Genomic DNA, 25,845 nt, shown 5'->3' on the forward strand with positions numbered 1-25,845 from the left:
AATTAGTGTTCTGCATCCATGTGTAAGTGCAGCATTTTGGATCTGACTACTGAAAGATCATATTCTCTTGAATTATTTTTGATTAGCCCAACTGGGAATAAAGCATTATTTAACAAAAATAAATGTAAAAATATAATTAAAAATATTTATATTTATATTAAAAAATATTAAAACTACTGTACACAAAATTCTTCATAATAATATTTTTATTTTATTTTTTCATGTAGTATTTACAGTACAGTAAAATATTTAATTGCATCCTAAGGTAGTTTAAGACAAGCAGTGGGATCATCTTTATTAACAAAATGGTTCAAGACATTCGTTCTCAAACAATTTAAACTTAATATGTTGCTATCTCAACTACAGTATATATATTTTTTTAATGTAAAAGGTTTAGTTCCCACCAATACTATGGTGTACACTTGAAGTCAGAAGTTTACATACACTTTGTTAGTATTTGGCAGCATTGCCTTTAACTTTGGTAGCCTCCCACAAGCGTCTCACAATAAGCTCCAGACAGAACTGGTGTAACTGAGTCAGGTTTGTAGGCCTCCTTGCTCACACACGCTTTTTAAGTTCTGCCCACAAATTTTCTAACAGATTGAGGTCAGGGCTTTGTGAAGGCCACTCCAATACCTTGACTTTGTTGTGCTTAAGCCATTTTGCCACAACTTTGGTGGTATGCTTGGGGTCATTGTCCACTAGAAGACCCATTTGTGACCGAGCTTCAACTTCCTGACTGATGTCTTGAAACGTTGCTTCAATCTATCCACACAATTTTCCTTAATCACAATGCCATCTATTTTGTGAAGTGCACCAGTCCCTCCTGCAGCAAAGCACCCCTACAACATGATGCTGCCACCCCCATGCTTCACCGTTGGGATGGTGTCACCCTTTTCCCTCCAAACATAATGATGGTCATTATGACCAGTTACATTTTTGTTTCATTATAAGAGGCATTTCTCAAGATCTTTGTCCCCATGTGCACTTGCAAACTGTATTTTTGTATGGTTGTTTTGGAGCAGCCTTTCAGGTTTTGTCAACATAGGACTCATTTTACTGTGGATATAGATACTGGTCTACCAGTTTCCTCCAGCATCTTCACAAGGTCCTTTGCGGTTGTTCTGGGATTTATTTGCACTTTTCACACCAAACCACGTTCATATCTAGAAGACAGAATGCGTCTCGTTCCTGAGCGGTATGATGGCTGCGTGGTTTTATACTTGCATACTATTGTTTGTACAAATTAATGTGGTGACCCACTGGAATTGTGATATTGTCACAATTCCAACAATCTGTGAAACAATCTGTCTGTAAACAATTGTTGGAAAAATTACTTTTTCACAAAAATAGATGTCGTAAACGACTTGCCAAAACTATAGTTTGCTAATATGAAATTTGTGTAGTCAAAAAAATACATAAATATAGACATAGAAGAGTTTTAATGACTTCAACCTAAGTGTATGTAAACTTAAGACTTCAACTGTATACACACAAACATTTATGACACATTGTTATTCACTATGAACAGATGTGGGTACCTTTTTGATGACAAATGCTTTTGAAAATTATTTTCAGGAGTATGAGTACAAACTGTTTCCCATGCATTTATTCTAAGTTACTTGTTACTATTTCATAATTGTATTACAGTTTTTTCCCCATTTATGGCTCCATTCTGAGCAATACATAAAATCTAACAAACACACAGGAGGATACAAAAGCTGACATTATAAAAGTCTTCCAAACATGGAAAGTTCGGATTAAAGAAATCGTTTACATCAAGAATAAAATTCTGTCATCATTTACTCACCCCGATGTCATTCGAAACCTGTATTTTCTTGCTTCCATTATAAAAATTTAGATTTTAGGCACAATGTTAAAGCTTGTTTTTAGATCCAAAAAGGACAAAAAAAAAAAAAAAAAGCATATTGTATGCCTTCAGAAGACTTGGAACATAGTGCATGACACTTGGAATTCTTTAATGATATATTTATGGCACCTTTTTGAAGCTTGGCAGTCTAAATAACAATCAACTCTGATTGAATATAAAAAGTGATGGTTTAACATTGTACTAAACCTCTTCTTTTGTGTTTCAAGGAAGATAGAATAAAGTCATGAGGGTGAGAAAGTGACTGAATTACCATTATTGTGTGAACTATTCTTTAAAAAAAAAAAAAAAAAAAACGTAGTGTATAACAAAAGAGCACATAAATGAACTTAAATGCACTTGTAAAACGCAAAGTAAATGGCAGAACAGTAAACATACTGGTGAATGCTCATTGAAATGATCTAAAGTTCTTTAAGTCCGGTTCTAGTATGGATTGATATAACAAGAATTCTAGAACAGGTTGAAATGATTTCAGTCATGATCTGCAGTAAAGTTTTTAGGTTTCCTCTCAAAAACTAGGTGTAGTGTAACACGTTTAAAGAGTTTAGGCACTAGGTGGCGCTCTTGCTCTGAAACGTTTTGTTGAATGCCTGTCTATTAGCAATTTAAAGCAGGTTCCAAGTGTTTTAAAGCCCCTCCCACCAGGTGTAGGCTGCCTGTGATGAGTATGTGTATGTTCACGGCCTCTCGTAGCGGTGCGGCTTTTGCGCTTATGCTAGGATTAACAGGTATGATGCATTTGTTTGGGTCTGACAGAACAGAGTCTCTTCCCTGACTGATCCACTGGAGGGCGCTGAGGATGCAGGGAAACACGAGGGTGGCACCGGTCCTTTCTGCCACCAGGGGCAGACCGCTCCCGATCAAAAGCCCCGCCTCAGGCTTCTCCTCCTGGCCATTTAGAATACGCCAGCTTTGCTTGTTGTCCAGGCAACGGGTGAGCATGTTCTCAACAGAAACATTAAAGTTTTGCTGATCTGAGGGACACAGAGAGTGTGTTAGCAAAAAAATTATAACTGCATTTGTTCCACATTAACACAAAAAACAAATTCGTAGGTAGAGAATTGTTTTTTCCTTTTCTCCCCAATTTGGAATGCCCAATTCCCAATGCACTCTATTTCCTCGTGGTGGCGTAGTGACTTGACTCAATACGGGTGGCGGAGGACGAATTGCAGTTGCCTCTGCGTATGAGACAGTCAATCCGTGCATCTTATCTCGTGGCTTGTTGAGCGCGTTACCGTGGAGACGAAGCGCATGTGGAGGCTTCACGCTATTCTCCGCAGCATCCGCGCACAACTCCCCATGTGCCCCACCAAGAGCGAGAACCACATTATAGCGACCACGAGGAGGTTACCCCATGTGACGCCACCCTCCCTAGCAACAGGGCCAATTTGGTTGCTTAGGAGACCTGGCTGGGTTTACTCAGCACACCCTGGATTCAAACTAATGACTCCGCGGGTGGCAGTCCGTGTCTTTACTCGCCGAGCTACCCATGCCCCCAGAAAAATGGACCCTAGAGCTGCCTGGCTTTCTGCTGTCTACATTAGCTAACTTCTAAGGCAGCATCCTAACTGAAATGGAACCTCGTAGGTGACTGATTTGAACGCTCTTCATGATAAGCAACTCTGTTAAAAGTCACTTAGGCACAACATTCAGGGGTCCAGGGACCCCCAGGAGGCTGCAACGGGGTGTTTGGAAAATGTCAGAAAAAAAAAAAAAAAAAGTGTAAAAAAGTAAACATTTACCACATTTGAAACTATTACCATTTTTTAAGGACTATAGATTTCAAGAGAACTGAAAATAAAATAAAATAAAAAAATTCAGATAATATAATTTCTTTTGGTTTTAGAACAAATGACAATATTAATCTGAATAAAATAAAATATCCACTATCACCTATTGTCTGCTTTCTTTTTGATTCACTTCAATGATAAGACCATTTCATGTTCTGCCTCTGGATTACACAGGACTACAGGTGGAAGCATCTCTTACCTGCGTTACAGGTCGCTATGGCCTCTGTGATGTTTGGACAGAACACAGCAAAGTCAAAATGACAAGGCTAAAACGGAGCAAACATATGCAAAATAAAATCAGTCCATCCGGGTCAATGTAACAGTCAAGTGATTAAAGCATGAATTGAGAACTCACCGCAAGCAGTTTGAGCATGGCGGCACAGTCTCGCTCCCCTGTAGCGTTAAATAACAGGACTCTGACCACTGGACCCCTACAAACACACAGGAAATGAACCTTAAAAGGATAGTTCATGAAAATGTTTTCATAATTTACTCGCCCTCATACCATCTCAGATGTGTATGACTTTCTTTCTTCAGCAGAACACAAACCAAAAATATCTCAGCTCTGTTGGTCCATACAATGCAAGTGAATGATGACCAGAACTTTGTGGCTCCAAACATCACACCAAGGAAACATAAGCGTAATCCATAAGACTCCAGTGTTTAAATAAATTTCTTCAGAAGCAATATGATAGGTGTGGGTGAGAAACAATAGCAACATGCAAGTCCTTTTTTTTTTTTTACTCTAAATCTCTACTTTAACTTTCACTTTTACATAGGAAAGTGGAGATTTATAGTAAAAAAAAGAAGAAAAAAAAAAGGACTTAAATATTGATCTGTCTCTCACCCACAACTTTCATATTGCTTCTGAAGATATGGATTTAACCACTGGAGTCATATGGATTACTTTTACGCTGCCTTTATGTGAGTTTTGGAGATACAAAGTTCTGGTCACCATTCACTCGCATTGTACGGATCTACAGAGCTGAGATATTCTTCTAAAAATCTTTATTTGTGTTCTGCAGAAGAAAGTCATACACATCTGGGATGGCATGAGGGTGAGTAAATGATAAGAGAATTTTCATTTTTGGGTGAACTATACCTTTAAATACATTTACTAACAATCTGACAATACAAATGCTTATTATTCCAGTTTCAATTACTGTAGGTCTTACCCCATATCTTAAGATCTGGATTTGAAGTCTTCCAGTTTTGCAGCCAGAATCATAAAATGCAGACTATAAAACAGATATATCACAACCTCTTCTACCTAATCGCTTTAAGGAATGTTCCAGGTTTAATACAAGTTAGGCTCAATCGACAGCATTTGTGGGATATATATATATAATTATTTTTTTAATAATCAACATTATGCCACAAATGCTGTTGATTGATCTTAACTTGTAATGAACCCGGAATATTCCTTTAAATATAGTGCACACCCAAATAAAAAGGTGGCAGCCTTCTCACCCTGCATTTTTCTCATGTTGCGTCGCGACCTCGTTAAACCAGCGGACACAGGCCTGCATGCTGCGGGTGGTATGAGCTCCATCCAGGAAATACGTCACAGGACCATGTTTCAGCGTCTGATTGCGTCCAGGCCATTCAGTCTCGGCAAGACCTGTTGTGATGTGATAAATATTGAATCCAATTTAGGGAGAATTTCTACAATGCTGTGTTTAAAGAGGTAGATTCTAGTTGTAAAGTTCCTATAATACAGTTGGTAGGGCATGGCACTAGTAACACCAAGGTTGTGGGTTCGATTCCCAAGGAACAAACAAACTAAAATAAGCACAGCTTGAATGCACTGCATGTCGCTTTGGATAAATGCATCTGGCAAATTACTAAATACTAGAGCTAAGTTTGTAAATGAAAGGTTGTGGGTTCATTTAATAACTGTAATGTATGCCACTTTGGATACGGTTGGTCACGATGACTTTAAAAATGATTTGAAAAAATCCTTATATAGACTTTGTACTTGCACAAGCGGAGCAATATTAGCAGAATTGATTTCCAACTATAGAAATCTCATGATTTCTGCAGGGTTTTCCATGACTACGGGAACCCTGAACAGCTAGATGGCACATTAGGTTGTGTTTAGTGTGTGTTTTTTTTTTACAGACCTTTAATCATTGCAGGACTGGGCTGGAACGCTTGAGCTGGACTCACACCGCTGAACTCTACTGGAGATGATAATACAGGATCTGATAAAAGAAAAATCAACAAACAGCTGATTCGATACTCAAACACATGAACTACTCCACAGATATAAGCACACACCTGTGAGGAAGTGTCTCTGCAGCCAGGTGTGTGAGAGCTGTAGAGCAAGAGAAGCATTACTGCGCTGATGATGACCAGCTAAACCCAACCGGAGTGATCCCTCGCTCTCATACTCATCCAGATCAGGACACACTGATAACGAACACTGAGACGGAGAGTGAGAGAGAGAAACAAATGAACCGTCTGTATTTTTAATTGTGTATTTTGAATGTGTTGTCTCTCTCACCCCAATTTCTTCTGCTCTCTCTTGAAGCACCTTCATGGATCCATCAGGCTGTTTCACAGTGAATGCAGGAACCCCCGGCTGCAAAAAACACACACAAGAAAGTTTTGGTTAACCAAATACTTTTCATGTTCTCTCAGCTCAAACATTTTTTTAATACAAACTCACCTTAAAAATGCCGCCTTTCTGCCAGGCAATTTTTTCAATGGTATCTCCCAGTAAACTGGTGTGATCGATGCCCAAAGAAGAGATACCACACACCCAAGGTCTCCTTTAAAAAAAAAAACATGAGAAACATGTTAATAAATCTAATAACTGATTAATATACTGATCAACTAAGAATATCTACCCTCCTTCGCCGTTAAAGGAATATTCTGGTTTCAATGCAAGTTAAGCTCATTCGACAGCAATGTTGATTACTTAAACAAATTATATAAAAAATATATATATATTAGCCTTTCCTTTTTTTTTTTTTTTTAAAGTAAAAAGTTTACAGTGAGCACTTACAATGGAAGTGAATAGGGTCGATTTTTGGAGGGTTTAAAAGCCAGAAATGTGAAGCTTACATTACATTACATTAACTATTCTGTTAAAAGGAGCATTATTTGAGATGTAAATTTGGGGTTTTCATGTTTACAATGTTATGCTATCTTGGCAACAAATTTAAAAATGTAATATAACTTCACATAGAAAATGTTAGTATGTGATTTTATCACACTAAATTCAAGTTAACACACATATTGTTTACGTCTTGTGGCTACACTTTTTAAACAGTATTTTAATGTTTACGTATTGCCCCATTGACTTCCATCCAAGCGTCTCACTGGAACCTACATTTTTGCTTATTCTAAAGAAGGGACAAGTCAGAATGTATTTTTGTGGTAGTCTATATTATACCCCAAATGCTGTTGATGGAGCTTGACTTGTATTAAACCCTGAATATTCCTTTAAAACAGAATTTTGTAATACTTGCAATACTTCACTGCTAAAAATATTTACAAATACTCAAAATCCAAATTAAAGCATAACACTAATAAGTAGTTTACATTTGATAAGACCTCAAAATGAATGTTTAACCTGCAGACTTTTTTTTTATTTTATATATATATATATATATTAAACATTAATAACTACAGTCTTGACCAACACAAAATAGGTCTTGTTTTAAAGCTTTACTTTACAATGCATGTAGCAATTATGACCAAAACTGAACATGTGCTTTTTTTTCCTCCCCTTTTCTCCCCAATTTGGACACCCAATTTCCAATGCGCTCCAAGTCTTCATGGTGGCGTAGTGACTTGCCTCAATCCGGGTGGCAGAGGACAAATCTCATTTGCCTCCCCATCTGAGACGTCAATCTGCGCATCTTATCACATGACTTGTTGAACGTGTTACCACGGAGATGTAACACGTGTGTAGGTTTCACGCTTTTCTCCACCGCATCCATGTACAACTCGCCACGCGTGCCACCGAGAGCAAGAACCACATTATAGCGACCACGATGAGGTTACGCCAGGTGACTCTATCCTCCCTAGCAACCGGCCCAATTTAGTTGCTTAGGACACCTGGCTGGAGTCACTCAGCACACCCTGGATTCAAACTTGTGACTCCAAGTGTGGTAGTCAATACACGCTGAGCTACTCATGCCCCCAGAAATGTTCTGTTTTGATCATTTATTAATAATTTTGCACTGTACATATTTTAATCTGAAAAACTTCAAACTCATCAAAAAGCCATGTGTCATAAGTTCTTGGAAAGCTCTCAAAGAGTAGAATACAACCACATAACCAATTTGTTGATCTCCCAGACATAATACATGTGAACAGGTGTTTCTCATATGCCGTGTTTTCGCTTATAACTTAAAATATCACAAACCATTACTTAGGCTTTACTTAGACAAGCCCACACACACAAAGTAATATGATGCATAGATCTTTAGATAATTGACACCAAGTACAATGTGCACAGTATACACAGAATCTGGCTATCTGGCAACAAACATGTTAGCTTTCTTGGATCAGATCGGACTGGGTTCAGATCGCTCCAGCCAGTGGTGATAATCCTCCATATTTGGGCAGAGAGTCATGTGACCATACCCTGTAATTACATATGGCCACCAGGAGATGGCGCCAAGGATATAGTTTTTGGAAACTAGGATAAATTAGTTTTGTTATGCTTTACATTTTAATTGCTTTGTTTTACATTTACATTTATGCATTTGGCAGATGCTTTTATCCAAAGCGACTTACAGTGCACTTATTACAGGGACAATCCCCCCAGAACAACCTGGAGTAAAGTGCCTTGCTCAAGGACACAATGTGGGGCTCGAACCAGCAACCTTCTGATTAACAGTTATGTGCTTTAGCCCACTATGCCACCACCACCAGAGTTTTTTACTCAGTTACAGGTGACATGATTGAGAACAAAACAAAAAAGCAAAGAGGTATAATAATGTCAAATCAGAAGAAGGTCATTTCTGGCTTAAGGTTTTTACAGCAGTTTCTTAGGCTGAGAATCTTAGAATTTATCTCTATATTATAATAATAATAAAAACAAATCTTTAAAATGACACCAGACATTTGACCCTCCATGTTCTTTTTTAAGCCTTTATTTTGGGTATGAAACTGCAACAGAGATATTTAAAAACACTAAGAGTTTAAGGGTTAACAAAACATTGAAGCAGTACAAGAGAAACTAATACAAAAAAATATCTCAACTTTGCTTTAAGCAGATACAGCATGGACAAGCTCAGTGTTACAGGATAAGTTAATGTTTTTTTACTGTCTGTTACTGGAATAAGGCCACATACAATCATCTGCTTAGATAGCATTTTAAATAATGATCAATGATTGGTTCATGTAGACAGTCAGGTTTATGGTTGGTTGATATGGCTAATAATGAGGTTCACTGGTTACACCCCATGAAGAATGGAGATCAGTGATTGATCGATTTGAGAGGAATGTGTCACACTTGATTGAATTATACAGTCACATGAATGAAGGCCACATTAACATGAGCTAACAGGACACAAAGAGAGAATTAGATGCACTACACTGAAGCAGTAGGGAGGGACATTTTCCATGGCTAAACTGTTTTTTAAAGCTTAAACGATGCTCACCTACCTGATGATATTGGTGCAGTCGTACGCGCCACCAATCCCAACCTCAAGGACAGCCAAATCAACCTGCACAGACAGAGACAGAGCTCTTTAATAGCTGGTGTCCATCAATAATAAAACTTTGTCATTGTTGATTGCCCACCGCTGAACATTAAACTGTGCTAGGGTTGTAGCGGTATACCGCTTTGACGGTATGAAAATTTATGGTTATAATACAAAGTACATTTGCTTATCTACGGTGCTGAAAATTTTATTTCAGTATGTGTTATATGTTAATTGTTAATAATCATAGGACATTATTTTAAAAGCTTACACAGCTGATGTTATTTTTCATTTAGTAGTTAATATTAGTGGAGTTTTACATTTCTTCATCATAACCTGGCCTGTAAAGTAGAGATTAAAGGTCCTGCTCTTTTTTCCTTTTTTGTTCAAACAGCTTTATTTATATTCAAAAGGGAGACTTTTTTTTACACATACTTCAATAAAACAAATTTTTTTTTTCAACTTTCAATAATAATAATAATAAAGCATTTGTTCGACTAAAATTATTTTTAAATAAAAAATTGTATGTTTTCATTCCTTTATGTGTCAAATTTACTGATGATGATAATAATAATAACTGTGTAATACCGTATACGGTGATATTTTCTGAGACGGTTATCGTACCGTGAACATCTCATACTGATGCAACCCTAAACTGTGGGTTCAAGATCAGATTAGTGACCTCAGAAATGTAGAATGCCAATTGGTCTATAGTAACAAATATGTAACACACAGATAATGCAGATCATATATGTGACTCACCTTTTCCTGCAGGAACACATGGAAGGCCAAGATTGTGAGAAAGCGAAAATAAGCGGGCATGCTGCCACCATGTGCATCCTGAAAGGTTTAAACACAACCATAACACAAGAGTCATTCCAATCTTTAAATATTACTCATTTCACATAAGGCTGGGTGATGGGACAATGTTATCAGATCCCAATGCCAATTGCAACACTCATTGACAGATGATCGACAATATTGGGAAATGACAAAACCATGAAGCTGTGCTGTTAAGTCGCCAAATATATTTGCCCAGAGTATGAAATCAGTGACACATGATAAGAAATGCTGTTAGACACAAAGGAATTTATTAGTCTTAACTGTTGGTTTCTGTTTGTTTTAGCATAGACTGAGTAATGTAGCAAACGGCTGTAGCCATTTTAATAAATAAATAAAATGTATTTAATTAATAATTTTCAGAATCAATAAAGCTACAATTTTTGTTTTTAAAAACGTTCATCCGCAGTGGGCTTGACGATGTATATATACATTTTTTTTTTTTTAAATGGTGAAAATATTTTTTGCATATCGCCCAGCCCCAATTTCACAGCTGTACTTTGAAGTTTATGTAGGATACATGGATACTGATGTACAAAGAATTCTTTGAGTACAAGAGGCAGAACAATGGCACAGTTTCCCATCTCAAATGAATGACATGATGCTGTGATTAAGCAATTGCACAATCAGAAGCCTCATGTTTACACTTACAATTTACATCAAACAGGCAGTATGCAACACAATTAGACAGTCTGCATGCAAACCAAAAGGATCAGCCAGCAGAAAACTGTGGCAGAAGGAAACACACTCCTTCTTAGGAATTATTACATTACAGCTCAATTATAAAATACAGAGAAACTGACTGATCTGAAAGCTACAGTTCAATAACGTTTCGATCTCGTTTCAAAAGTTCACAAAAGCGTACATAAAAACTAAAAACCTGAACACGTCTTGCAGCAAAGAACATTTGTAATTTAGTGTTGCCATCTTCTCTCTCTGACCCTAGGAACTAAACATGCTATTTTTGGTAGCGTACCTTTAAAGAGCAACATGCAGGTTGAATTTATAACTGAATTAATACTTTATATTGTCTGCAGAGGTCTTTTAAAAACACATATGTAGAAATTACTAATGAAATCTCATTTGATGTAGAGATTTTGATGAAAATGTGCTAGGCTCTGGAATACGCCTTTCCCGTTGTCAACGCGTCATATGACGTAGGGCGAGGCAAACAAAAGAGCTCGCGGTCAGCTCTCATTGTGGGTGTTGATGTAGTTAGAGCAGTACAGAAAGTTTTAGAGAAGCCATAATGGTAAATTATTGTGTTTGTGCTGGTTGCACGAATTCGAGCATGTCAGGACATTGTGTCCATCATTTTCCTTCTAGAAAAAACAAGGCTTTTCGGTCTTGAGTGCGTTTTGTGCAGGTGAAGAGAGCAGACTTCACTGCCGCGTCTGTTACCACACACTCGGTCATTTGTGGCGCACATTTCACTCCGGAGAATTATCGACCTGGAGATTTGTTGGAGTCTCGGATGGGATTTCGGAGTAAGGACCACGTGAGGCTGATTACTGATGCTGTTCTCTCGGTGCACTCGATGGAATCAAGTCCACCGTCAAAGTGTACACCGGATTTTGGCGCGGGCTGGACTGGAGGACAAATTGCTAACGTTAGCAGACATTCTGTGCAACGAAAACGAGGACTTAGCAGAGTAAGTCTTACTTTTAATTATTTTAACTCTTAATTTGCTCATAATTATAGACCTGTGGGCCATCATAGGCATGTTCGTCCACACCGGAGAACTCTGTTTCTTCATTCGCATCCATTGTAACCTGAGCTTGAACTTGACCAGACTCCCTCGCCCATCGTCACTTCCGGTTAGTGCTTTATAGACGCGGAAGTTATTTTATCACAATTTATCTCAAAATATCGTTAATGGCTAAATATATATTACTCCAGTTCAGAAAATCTAGTTGTTTTATCATCAACATACACTATGCTATATAGGGGTGTCCAACCTGCATGTTGCTCTTTAAAACTTCTCCATCTAAATGAGCTTTGCTACAACTGGCTAACTATTAAAACTGTCGTTCATCATGGCGGGCAAAGTAACTGAACACTAAGGTATTTATTGAATATGTATCATGGGCAGTCATACGTTAATGAGCTCATGGCTGTGACATCATTGCATTTGACGATTTTCATTGAGTTTTACACGGTAAGTTACAGTATGTTTACATAGCATGTTGTACTCTAATTTCAAAAACATGAGAAAAATATTATCAGGCTCACCTTCGTTTCCTCCAGACGTCCATACACCTGCCAGAAATATTTTGTGAAGAGCTCTTTTCCTATTGGCTGACCATTGATTCTGATCCTCTCCCTCACTTGCACTAAATGGGGTGAACTAAAATCAAAAACACAAAAACACCATAAAACATAAATGGACTAATGATAAAGACTCTGTACTACAGTGTTTGTTTAAGACCCATAAACCCACTAATCTTACTGTAAACAATGGTCAATGATTATGTAAAATCATTAAACTTGAGCTAAAGTTTAACTAGCCAAAACGAAGCACAGATTGATTACGTCATCGACAAAGCTGTACTGGCATAATTTACAGCTTTAGTCTGTGCTCAGAGAGCAAGTTTAGGCAAGTTGCTATTTGAAAGGGTGGACCAAACAAAGTTCAACATGGACTAGTTTTCCAACTCCCACATATAAAAGGTAGAGTTATGCAATAATCTTAAAAACAATGCCCCACCCTCACACACAAACAAAAATTACATCTCCATAACATGTTAACTATTCTGAAAGGTTAAAATACCTGTAGAATCCCGTTCGAAAGCCATAATTTCTCAAAATCTGCTCTGTAAAGGCACATGTTGACCCCTGGAAAACAACAACAACATTCAAATATGTTCAGGGTTTTTTTTTCTTTAACATGTATCAACTTGATCAGGGATTTCAGTGTGTCAATGAGTGTACAGTATATTCACAATCAGATATTTTATTGACCCATTTACCTTTCCTTTTGTTCCAGTTACATGAATAATATTAAGATGATCAAGCTCTTTTACCTGTGGACACACAGAACAAATTATTTCAGTTTGAATGGCCACATTCCAGCAGTGGGAACAATTACCATTCAGGTTCATTGTGGTGATGTGTGCATGGCCGAGCAACGAATGTGGAGAGCGAGGCCGGGAGAGGAAAAGCTGTAAGGATCGACACCTGTGGGAAATAATATCTAACAGTTGTTTTGTGTTGCAGTGAGAGCTGGAAAGGGCAGTCCAAATCGCCAGAGGAGAGAGAGACACAAATGCAGCAGAGTTGTTCTGTGAGTTTTTGTGTTGTGCTGAAAAGCAAACCTTTATGTGACACTAAAAAGTACGTACATTTTCAAGACTTGCGTTGAACATTTACCCGGCCCTCGCATTCATTAATACAGGTTTGTTTAAAAATCAGATGTCCCAGACAGATCAAGACAAAGAAGACCCTGTTGTTGACACAATACAAAGTTGTTTATGTTTGCCAGGAAACATGCCGAATTAATATAGAATTAATTTGATGTGCGGAAACATGGGTGTTTAATGTCTATTTGTAACAGCTGCAAATGTGGCTCATTCTATCAAAATTTAGAGTCACAACTATACATTTTCTATATTAGTTTTTCTGTTTTGAATCTTATGTGGAGGCTCACGCCACTCTCTGCGGCCCCACTGAGAGTGAGAACCACATTATAGCGACCATGAGGAGGTTACTCTACCCTTCCTAACAAACGGGCCAATCTGGTTGCTTAGGTGTCCTGGCTGGAGTCACACAGCATGCCCTGGATTCGAACTTGCGACTCCAGGGATGGTAGTCAGCGTCTTTACTTGCTGAGCTGCCCAGGCCCCCTTTGATATTTGTTTTATTGATATTTGCCATTTTGTCAATAGATGTGGCTCTGATATGCAGACTGTTTAAATGACACTGTGTTGCAAAGCAGTCTATTATTGTAGTAACACAATGACACGCAGAAAATGAACCGTGACAGGTCGTTTTCGTCTTAGTTGCTTCACATGCAAGCAGGTGATTCTCGGCAACCTCAAGAAACAAAATCGGCTAATGCCAATAAATGCCAATAATTAAAGTCAGAATATCGGTTGATTTATTGGTCGACCACTAGATTTGGTAATACCATGCCTGATAGTTTAAACTAGTAAAAACACAATTATCCCGGCTTGAATAGCTAATGTTCTCGAGTTGATTGACAGGCGATGTCTGTATCTAAAATGTGGTTGGCTCTTTTACCTGTAAGGCGGGACTTCCTTTTCTACATCCGTTGGCCATTTCAATTTTTTCCATTCATTTTAATAGAAGTTACCATCTCTGCTAAATAGTCTCTGTTTTTCCCCCCATTTTTGACTGTGAAAATAAGTTTGGATTCACAAACATTCTATTGGCTCGTTTGAACTTTCCGTCAATAAAAGTTTATGGAATTTTTTCCCATTTTTGATCGCCCCTTCTGGGAAAACTGTAAGTCCAATCAGTTAGAAAAGATGCAGCATGCCGAGGCAGAACAGTCTGAAGGTGTGTGCCAAGTTTGGTGGATGTAGCTCTATGAGGTACAATTGATCGTTTTGGTTTTTGTTTAGGGATTTTAGAAAAACCCTAAATCAAGGGTGTAGAATAAGAGTATGTTGGCTTTGTCAAGCCACCATAATAATATCTCAAATGAGATGAAGTGCCTTTCAGTGAGGCAAGCATTTACTTCACTGTATTATCCAAAACAGCATTACCGCTGCCATCCAAACCATTGAATTAATTGAATTTTTATCACATTACTCATAATGTAAAATTACTCATAATGTGATATAGTGTAAGATTTTGGTCATACCACCCCACCCCTAATCTTTAGTGACAGGTCTTATATTCTACACCTGTAGTTGTTACCTTGAGGCCTGCTCGCTGAAGAAAGCCATTCATGGCCTGCAGCTGGAGTTGTGGATGTCCCCTTTCCCTCTTCACCTGTTCCAGAACACTGGCGTTAGTCTGCAGGGTGTTGAGGGTGCACACTGCATTCTGAAAAGCACCATTCAGAACACTAAAGCTGGACCTTGAAGACTTCATGCCATCAAATTTCACCATCTCGCACTCCAAACCACAGAACATGATCGTAGCTCAAGAACTTCATTTCATTGTCATGTTTAGCTCCATTCTAGCTCTGTGGCTTGCAGGACAAGCATTAAACTAATAAAATAATAGCAGTGATAACAGTTTCCAAACAATTGTTTTTGTTCTGTTCAAGTAAATTTAAGCTGATTTTCATTGAATAGCCAAATGCCTATGTAGAGCTCTGCACTCACAAATGACAAGTCAGGCTTTGCTTTACTCACAACACTGAACTCCTGAACCCTTTTATAATATTTGGACAATATTTAGCCAGAATATCTGGTTTAGGTAGTACAACCCATTTACAAATCCTGTACCCTTTGTTAATTTGTATTTATAACCCATTTATAAATTTGTACCCTTGCTAAACATATTGGTTTGGCGATAGTGATCAAACAAGTCATTTTAAACACAAAAAGCATCTGGATAATGATCACTTCACTATGAACAGGTGACTCTAGTCCTGATACATACCAAATCTGGGAAAATCTCAGAATAGAATAGAACCATTACTTAGAATCTTAATGCTAAATAACTGAAAAGTGTAATATTCTAATTAGCCTGTTAATAGTGCAGATAATGAGGAACAATAGTTGAAACAATGAACTACTGAAAACTATTTAAAAGAATAGTTCACCTCTCAATTTACTCACACTCATGTTTTTCTGCAGAACATAAACAAAGATTGTTAGAAGAATATTTCAGCTCTGTGGGTCCTCACAGTGAAGGCGAATGGTGACAAAACTTTAAAGCTCCAAAAAGCTCATAAAGGCAGTATAAAAGTCAGCCATAAAGGCCAAAGTACACTTTGCATGTCCGCGTTGCGGATCGCTCTGCGCACAATATATGTGACAAAGTTCAGCATAATCCAATCCGTGCGCTGGCTAAATTTTCTCGACTCGCAGATGTGGTCATTGTCTGTGTGCATGTGACGGCCATTGACTCTACGCAGTTGACCTGGTTCGAGCCGATCCGGAACATGCAAAAACGAAGTATGCCTGGGCCTTAAGACTCCAGTGTTTTAATTCGAGTCTTCTACAGCGATTCAAATGGCTTTGGGGGAGAAAAGACCAAAATGTAACTCCTTTTCATTGTACTCCATATCATTGCAGTTGAATTCTTTTCAAGCTCGATTACACTTCCTAGTGCTTGACGCATGCACAGAGCGCTAGGAAGTATAATCGAGCTTGAAATCATGATCACCAAGAGTCTGTAGACGTCAATATTTATAGAGTAAAAGGAGCTACATTTTGGTCTGTTCTCACCCAAAACTGATTAGATCGCTTTAGAAGAAATGGATTTAACCACTGGAGTTTTATGGATTTCTTTAATGAATACCAACAAGGTGCCACTCACTGTTAGCACTTAAGTATCTGTTCCTTTTCATTCCTCTGTCTTTTCCTCACATAATGTGTGCCCTCAAGCACATCCCTGTTATCTGTTATAGACAAGTTACACAATTCAGATGCAGGACATATCACATCTCACACAACCTCTGGCTCCTTTGCACATCATCACTTGCTACACTCTCATTTTCGGTTGGACTCTGGAACTGCCAGTCAGTCGTGAACAAAGCTGACTTCATTCCAGCCTTCACCACGCAGCCAGCCCTCCGCATCCTCGCTCTGACAGAAACGTGGAGATGCAACACCACCTGTCCTCTCCAACAATTTCTTCTCTCACACCAATCGGAATACTGGTAGGGTAACAGGTTTGCTCATTTCAAACAACTGGACATTTTCACCACTCTCCTCACTATGTAACAACAACTCATTTGAATTTTATGCTATCACTTAAACAACCCACAAAAATGTAATTGTCATATAATTCCCTCCAGGTTAACTGGCTAACTTCTTTGAGGAGCTGGATGTCCTGATGTCCTCCTTCCCTGAAGATGACAGCCCTCTTGTAATTCTTGGTGACTTCAACATACACCTAGACAAGCCCCAGGCCGCTGAACTTCATGCTCTTCTGGACTTGTTTGACTTAGAAAAACTATGCACTACCGCAACACACATATTGTGCAACCAGGTGGACCTCATTTTTACACATAACTGTATCACTAATAATGTTCTTGTTACTACTTTTCAAGTCTGATCAATACTTTGTTCAATGTAACATGACACTTCCATCTACACCAACACATATTCCCCCCCAATGGTTTCCTTATGCTGTAAGCTCTGTTCTCTCTTCCCTAAAAAAATAGATTTTTCTCCTTACACCCTCCTCCTGTAAGCAGCTCTTCTATCTCTTTGTTCTCTCCCCTAAAGCTGCGTACACAAAGCCAGCGACATTGTGCGAGACAGTGACACCATCCTATTCATTTTCAATGAGAGCTGGCGACTTCCAGGGACACGAGCTGTCGCGACCATTGGTGACCAGATATGGGCGTGTCCAGCGATGCGACAAAGTTGAGACAAGTTTAACTTTATTGTATAAATGAAGAGCGACTTACGGGAGCAACAGCCAATACTAGAGAAGACTGTAGAGCTCATGTGATCACTCTCTCTCTCAGCTCCTGCAGTAATCAGGGGACCCACCCTCTGCATCAGCTCATCAAACTGGGTCCTGTCAAGCCTGAAGTACTGCTGGAACCGCACTTCATCCAGCTGCAGCTCCTGCACCAGCAGGTGGTACTCACCGTGCTGACTCCCGAGATTGAATGGTTTTGTGTACCCAGACAGACCGACGTTTGTGTTTTCGCCGCAGATAAACAGCCACTATGGCAAAGAGCACGCCTTGTTTCTCGTTCATCTTTGATATAAAGCATTTTATGTACTGATTCATTTATATTTATTCTTTTCCCTCCAAAATGTTTGTTTTTAGCGGCAAGAAAACAGAAGGATTCGCTGTCAACAGCAATGGAATGGAATTCGTGAATGTCATTCATAAACGTTACTAGGTAACCAGGAACGCCCACTAGCGACCTAACCGCCAGCCACTGGCGACCTGCAGCGACAAAGTCGCTTGCAGTGTGAATGCAGCTTAACTGTCACCGAGGTCTCTAAACTCCTCCTCTCCAACCACCTGCCACTGTGACCCTATTCCTTCCCACCTTCTCAAAGCCATAACTTCATCCTACCTGCACTCACACACATTAACACATCATTTTAGTGTATATTTTATATATAGTGTACAGTTTTTAAATGATAATATTTATTGAAGCAAAACAAGTTATCCAATACCAACTGGGCCTGTGTGAAAAATTATTTGTCCCCTTAGTTACTAAATCCCCAAATCTCTGAAACTGCATTCATAATGGGGTTCAGCTGGACTAGACACACCGAGGCCTGATTACTACCAGCCCTGTTCAATCAAATCAACACCTAAATAGAACTTTCCAGCAGCATGACGTTGGCTAAAAGGTCTCACCAAGTAGTACACGATGCCAAGGTCGAAAGAAATTCCAGAAATGCTTAGGAAAAAGGTGATTGAAATACATCAGTCTGGGAAGGGTTACAAAGATATTTCAAAGGCTCTGGGACTCCAAAGAACCACAGTGAGAGCCATTATCTCCAAATGGAGAACATTTGGCACAGTAGTGAACAGTCACAGAAGTGGCCGTCTGAACAAGGCCAATCTCTCTCTCACAGAACAAGCTGCTAGACCACAATCAGTCAGGCTTCAAAAGTGGATATTCCATTGAGGCTGCCCTGCTGTCAGTCACCGAATCACTGAGACAGGTGAGAGCTGGCTCCAGATCAGATCAGTCCTTATTCTGCTGTACCTATCTGCAGCCTTTGACACAGTCAACTTTCAGATCCTCCAGTCCCCCCTGTCTACATCTGGGCATCACAGAAACAGTGTTTGGCTGGTTCAAGTCCAATCTCTCAGGTAGGTCTTTCAAGGTAGCTTGGAGAGGTGAGGTGTCCAAGTCACATCAGCTACTTACTGGGGTACCTCAGGGCTCAGTGCTTGGCCCACTTCTCTTCTCAATATACACAACCTCATTGGGACCAATCATTCAAGCACATGGGATTTCTTCCCACTGCTACGCCGTTGACACACAGCTCTACTTTTCTTTCCAGTTTCAGACAACCCCACGGTGACTGCTCAAATCTCAGCCTGTTTGGCAGACAACTTGGCCTGGATGAAGGAACACCACCTTCAACTCAACATAGTGAAGAGAGAGCACCTCGTCCTTCCAGCCAACCCTGTTGCTGAGCACAACATCACCATTCAGCTAGGTTCATCTAATAACACCATCCAAAACAGTCAGAAATCTAGGGTATCCATTGACAATCAACTAAATTTCACTGACCACATCTCAAATACATTTGCACTCTACAACATCCGGAAAATAAGACTCTTCATCTCCGAACATACCACACAACTCCTTGTTCAGGTCTTCCTGCATGCGCAATTAGGCCTCTGCAAATGATCCAGAATGCAGCAGCACGTCTGGTCTTCAACTAATCCAAAAGAGTGCATATTACACACCTCCTCATCTCGCTACACTGGCTGCTGCAATTATCAAGTTCAAGGTTCTGATGCTGTCGTACAGAAAAGTCACTAGGTCTGCTCCGGCTTCCCTAAAATCATTCCCGCAGAGCTGCCTTACCAACAGAAGGCTGCAGTCTGCAAATGAGTGACGCCTTGTTGTAACACCACAAAGAGGCACCAAATCACTTTGTTGGACTTTTGGCTTCACTGTACCCCACTCCATTACTGTATTCCAGCTCCATCCATGAAGAAGACTCCGTTTCTGTCTTAAAAAAAAACAGCTCAAGACAAATCATTTTTGTGAGCATCAAACACTCTGTGATGATGAGGAGGGCAGCGCCTGGCCGTGAGGACACGTGGCTGGCCCTGGATCGGGCTAATCAGCCAGGAGGGGGATAAAGACGAGACGGAGCCGCAAGTTACAGAGAGAGAGAGACGCACGCAGCCACGTTGCATGTGTGTCTGCTTTTGTTTATGTTAAGTTTTATCATTAAACTTTACATTGACCGTTTAGCCGGTTCCCGCCTCCCCTTTGCCCATACTTTTTTGGGGGGATTTACCCCTTTTTCTCCCAATTTGGAATGCTCAATTCCCAATGTGCTTTTAAGTCCTTGTGGACACATAGTGCTAGGGTGGCAGAGGACGAATCCCAGCTGCCTCCGCAGCTGAGATCGTCAACCCGTGCACCTTAACATGTGGCTTGTTGAGCACGTTTCCACGCGTGTGGAACAGGTGTGGAGACTTCACGCCATCCACGCTCAACTCACCACGCGCCCAACAGAGAACGAACCACATTATATTGACCACGAGGAGGTTACCCCATGTGACTCTACCCTCCCTAGCAACTGGGCCAATTTGGTTGCTTAGGAGACCTGGCTGGAGCACTCAGCTCTTTAAAACTCTTTGTTTGTGTTCTGAAGAATAAAGTCATAACACATCTGAGATGACATGAGGGTTAGTAAAAGATGAGAGAATTTTATTATTGAGGTGAACTATCTCTTTAACTAGGTTTAAGAAAAAAAATCACCACACAGGAGTTTTCAAGTGTTAAATTAGTTATACTTACCAACACAAATGCATACAGTTATTGACAATAACTGTCTAATTATATTACATAAATACATACAGTATGCTGATACTGTAAAAGTTAACAATCAAGCCAACAAAGCTTTATTAACTTTGACTCTAATAAAATTTGGTCTGGTTTCCACTCTACTGTATCAAGTGCCACCTATTTCTAAAAAGAAATGTAAAAATACGACAACTTTAAAGCTATGAATTAAAAACGAAATATCTCCATCACACACACACACACACACACACACACACACACACACACACACACACACACACACACACACACACACACACACACACACACACACACACACACACACGTATCCTCAGTCATGGCCGCCTGCTTGCACACTGAGCACATGGCATGAATTAAATTATGCAGAATATGCATTCATCCATCACAATGGAGCGCGCCTGGTCTCGTGCACTTTAGCTCGACACGCGCACATTACGCGTAAAAGTTTTGCCGCTCTTTAGAGTTTGAACTTTAACGGCTGCAGATGAATCGATAACGGTCACTCGCTCTAGTGTGTGTATTTATTTACAGTTAGATTCAACTGAGTTTAGGTTCAGGTCAAAGTCCAAAACAACTTCTAACTGCCTTATTATTATGAATATTTTCCAAACAACTCACATATGTACAGCAGGCGACATATTCTAATTAAACACGACCTGCTTACCTGATATTCCATTCTTCGATACCGTGGAGCAACTTTGGTGCTGGAAAACCTCACTGACAGTTCTGCAATGCTGCCCCACTGACTGAGACGCGCCAAGGCTTCGGTACACGCGCATAAACGGTCCAGAACGCGGTAGAGGCGCATCATGGTGACACGCTGTGTGCAGGAAACCCGCACCAAATTTGGTACGTTTTCCTGTCAAAATGGAACTCTGGCGTCATGCCACGCCTCCTTCTTGCCCTCCATACTGATTTCACTACTGTTTGTTATTGCCAATGCGAGTGACAGCAATTCAGTACAATTGATTAAATGCTGATTTGTGATGCAATAAAGACGGTTTACACGTCATATGTCAATAATGCTCCAGATGAGTCACCTGTAACGGGCTTTAAGGGGAATTCCAGTTCGCTGTCGATAGACAACACACGTCCTGTACTAACCAGGTTGCATGATAATCCAGACTTTTGAAAAACATATCGCGTAGAGTAGATTCATGTCAAAAATCTGGACTTCTCTGGATTGACATGCAATGCTGCTGCTGAACCGCCCAAATATAGGTGCCTGTAGAACAGTAATGGGCGTTTTTAAACTATCCAATTAAATTAGGGAATCTCAATGTTTGAAAACACCCACTGATTGGGAAAAGCCCAGTATCAAAACGCCTTGCTCTTACGTTTCATCTGTTTATAGGAGCTAGCGGACTCGTATTAATGCGCATGCGCATTCTAAAATCTCTACACACACCGCCACCTACTGGACAGGGCTGGATAGACACGAGTCATATATATATATATATATATATATATATATATATATATATATATATATATATATATATATATATATATATATATATATATATATATATATATATATATATATATAATTCCTGTAGTTTTATTTGACGTTCACTAGATGTCATTAGATGACCATGAATACAACTGAAATGTACCAAGTGTATTATAGTGTTTTTTTGGATGGTAATGCTGTTTTTTGGACATAGTATCATGGTAATACTGTTTATTTTCATATGTGCCATGGTAATGTCATGGTATTCTTTAAAATGCCTTGGAGTACCCTGTAAAATTCATGATATTTGAAGATTGTAGTCATTTATTACAATGGTTTTGGGGCGAGAGCTAGTGTCACACTTTTAAAGGAATATTCCAGGTTCAATTCAAGTTATGCTTAATTGACAGCATTTATGGCATAATGTCGATTACCACAAACATTTATTTCGGCTCGTCCTTCATTTTCATAAAAAAGCACAAATCTGGGTTACATTGAGGCACTTACAATGGAAGTGAATGGGGGCCAACTTTTTTACTAAAAATTGCCCCACGGTATAACGATGTGGTTCTTTAAAACACTCTGACCTTTTGTTACAACATGCCCCAATAAAGAGACATGTTGTTAAACTATAAGTCATCCTAGTGGGAGCCTGCCATTAATACCCTACTATATGCAATTGTTAGGCATAATAACATGGTTATTTATCATTGATTACCCCAGAGCTATTATAAAAAGATGATCATTTCTGACAAATAGTTTGGAGGAAAGTATTCACAAAATTACTGAGATACAGCTGTTGTGCATCTTAAAGATGAGACAACCAGCCCAGTCGCCCACATATAAAAATATTATGTTATTACCATCTGACAGCATTACTATACCAAAACCAAACTTTTTGTAATGGCTGTTAATGGCTAATTAATTAAAGCTATTATTAAGTGTTAAATTTGATGCATTACCTGACCATAAGGGTCAAAAAGAAACCTTCAAGACTGAGAGGTGGTGTGGCATAGTGGTCAAAAACTCATGCTGGTAAATGGAAGGATGCTGGCTCGCTTCTTATGTGTTGCTTTGCAAAAGTGTCAGCTAAATGACCACCTACCTAATTTACTTACTCATTAAGTAACTCACAGTGACCCGTAGGTTGATAGAGGACAAGTGCAATTGCTAACATCCCCTTATATGTTCAGGACAACTGGTACCTCCACCACACAGTAGGTAAAATTCGTGAGAAAGGCCACATATCAGGAGATGATCAAAGGACCTTCTAACGACTCCCTGTTAAAGTTGTCCATTCGCATGATGGCATTTAGTCCAGTGTGCGTATTGTAGTGACGGGCCTTTTGGGTTCATTATGCACCAAATCCATTCCCATGATGAGCTCCATTGATAAGTGAGATGTAAAATATGTAGAACTCAGCTTTGGTTATCTTTTTTGACAAGGCCTGTGCTGTGATAATGTGCAATTTAAGTAATAACTAGTCATTCTCCTTTTCATTTGAGGGTAAACACAGCTTATCTTGGTAAAACACATGCGTAAAAGCGATTTCCAGGGAGGCCACATGTCAAGGATTTGGGCAGAAAGGATGGGAAAGAGCAGTATTGGGTAAGTTATTTTGAGACTGTTACTTGTTAAGCTACAAGCTACTCATAATTTGAAGTAGTTCAGTAACACCAACGCTTTATTTTAAAGCTTTTTTTATTTTTTAAGTTGTTTGGTACACTGCACTGGAAAAAATGGGAAAATGCATGTTTTCAGATTTATTTAATCATATTATTTGTGATCTACACACACACAACATTGTGATTGTCCTCCAAACTTTTTTCTTTGCTTTCTTTGAATGTAATTCTCTAAAATGTGCACTCTGCTAGATTAAATTAAGTAGGGTGAATGTGAATCAATGAAGTAAGTTCAACAACAATGCAAAATAATTTTAGCTGCTCGTTCGATTTACTTAGTTAAAATGAGCTAATGCAACATTATAAATAACCTCCCGAAGAGCACTTTGAAGGCAGAACAATATTGATAGTCATGCTGTAGATCGCTTTTAACAGAATTTCAAATAAAAATGACTTAAAAAGTGAGTTCCAAATGAGGGGTTATGATGGGTTACTCTTATGGTGAACAGTGGAGCTTTTGCTTTGGTTTAGGACAGGTAGACAAAGAATGTTCTGTATGTTGCTTTACAAAAGGAATTATTACAACTAAACATTAGGCAATGCAAATGTATGCTATTGCTGGCTAAAAGTTAAGTTGGTTAACTTTCTTAACCTTAATATATAGATCAGTAATGTGAGACAAAAAGATTATGTAAAACTAAAGATCTTAATTATGTCAGGGACACAATATAAAACCACACTGACCCCCGCGTACACATTATGATGTGGTCAGGTGAGACACATCACTGTTTACACCTAGTCGCTTACATGTGTCTCCTGTGATTGGATTTGGAGCGGAGGGACTCTGTTTCATGATGACATACATCAATTATGTACGCAGTAACCCATGCAGTAACCCACTGACATAGTGTCAGTGGGTTACTGCATGATATTAAACCGCATCAAAGTCAGAAAAGACAATGAAAATGTGAAAGAAATGGTGCTTTGAGGCTACTTAATTAGGTAATTTAAAAACATAATTCTAATATGTTGAAATTACATTAAAAATGACATGTACATGATTAAATCATGTAAATTAAAAGCATCCAGCAACCAGCCTAGAGTTGTTTTGCTGATTTTCACATCCTGGTAAGAATGATCTGTTGGTTGGAGACTGAACCCCAACCAATGTTTGTGTAGAACATTTATGTGCAAGTTTATAGCCTTGAAATCATAGGACAGTAGATATCATGTAAAATAGTGTGCTCATGCCATTTATTTGCAGTGAAAAATGGCTTCAATGACTGATCAATACAATAAAAGCTCATTTTCAAGCATGACACCATCAGAATCATCTTTAATAATTGCTATAATTTGCCCATCGCCTCACAGTGCAACAGGGTGATTCCCTTTTACAGAACAGTGATCAACTGTTAATCTCATTATTGCCAGTAACATCACCTTTATAATCAGACAGAGTAGAGTCCAGAAGAGAAAAGTGACAATAAATACAACCAAACAGGTTATTTAAAAAAAGCTGAAAGAAATCAGCTTGCATTAAATATCCATCTGGCTCGAATAGATTATTCCTTAAAAATGTACAGGCAGTTTGATACAATCAAAAGAAATGAAAATCATGGAAGACATCATTGATCAGAGACGACGATGATCTGATAAATCAGATTGTCTATTTACAAACACTGACTTGTGTTTCTATATTCAAGTTTTAATGACTGTGGATAATTAAAACGGATAATTCTATATATTTAGTGGGCCCCAAAAAGTGTCCAAAAGTGTCCAAATACATCTTGGGGCCACTGCAAATGCATTCATTTAAAAATAAGCTACAGAACACCAAATATGCTGACTGAAGTATATTCCGCTGCTGAATATGAGTGAAAATGGTCTGTCCTAATGGCAGTATTTGTTCACATACACAAAAAGGAAGTTTCTGCTTATTGCCGTCACTTGGT

At 39.0% G+C, this 25,845-nt stretch overlaps 1 protein-coding gene across 1 annotated transcript; it reads right to left on the reverse strand.

The window, feature by feature from the left end:
• Positions 1 to 195: 195 nt before the first annotated feature.
• Positions 196 to 22,027, reverse strand: LOC127629057 (folylpolyglutamate synthase, mitochondrial-like). Its single transcript, XM_052106094.1, has 15 exons — positions 21,482 to 22,027; positions 15,063 to 15,191; positions 13,151 to 13,204; positions 12,952 to 13,016; positions 12,414 to 12,528; positions 10,104 to 10,181; positions 9,304 to 9,365; positions 6,350 to 6,452; positions 6,185 to 6,262; positions 5,959 to 6,103; positions 5,802 to 5,882; positions 5,149 to 5,299; positions 4,034 to 4,109; positions 3,878 to 3,944; positions 196 to 2,862 (listed from the first exon to the last, which is right to left on the reverse strand). The coding sequence occupies exons 1-15, from the start codon at positions 21,626 to 21,628 to the stop codon at positions 2,486 to 2,488; spliced, it is 1,728 nt and encodes a 575-aa protein (XP_051962054.1). The 5' UTR covers positions 21,629 to 22,027; the 3' UTR covers positions 196 to 2,485.
• Between the last annotated feature and the right edge of the window lie 3,818 nt (positions 22,028 to 25,845).

This window comes from Xyrauchen texanus, chromosome 35 (assembly GCF_025860055.1).
Source record: "Xyrauchen texanus isolate HMW12.3.18 chromosome 35, RBS_HiC_50CHRs, whole genome shotgun sequence".
NCBI classification, from domain to species: domain Eukaryota; kingdom Metazoa; phylum Chordata; class Actinopteri; order Cypriniformes; family Catostomidae; genus Xyrauchen; species Xyrauchen texanus.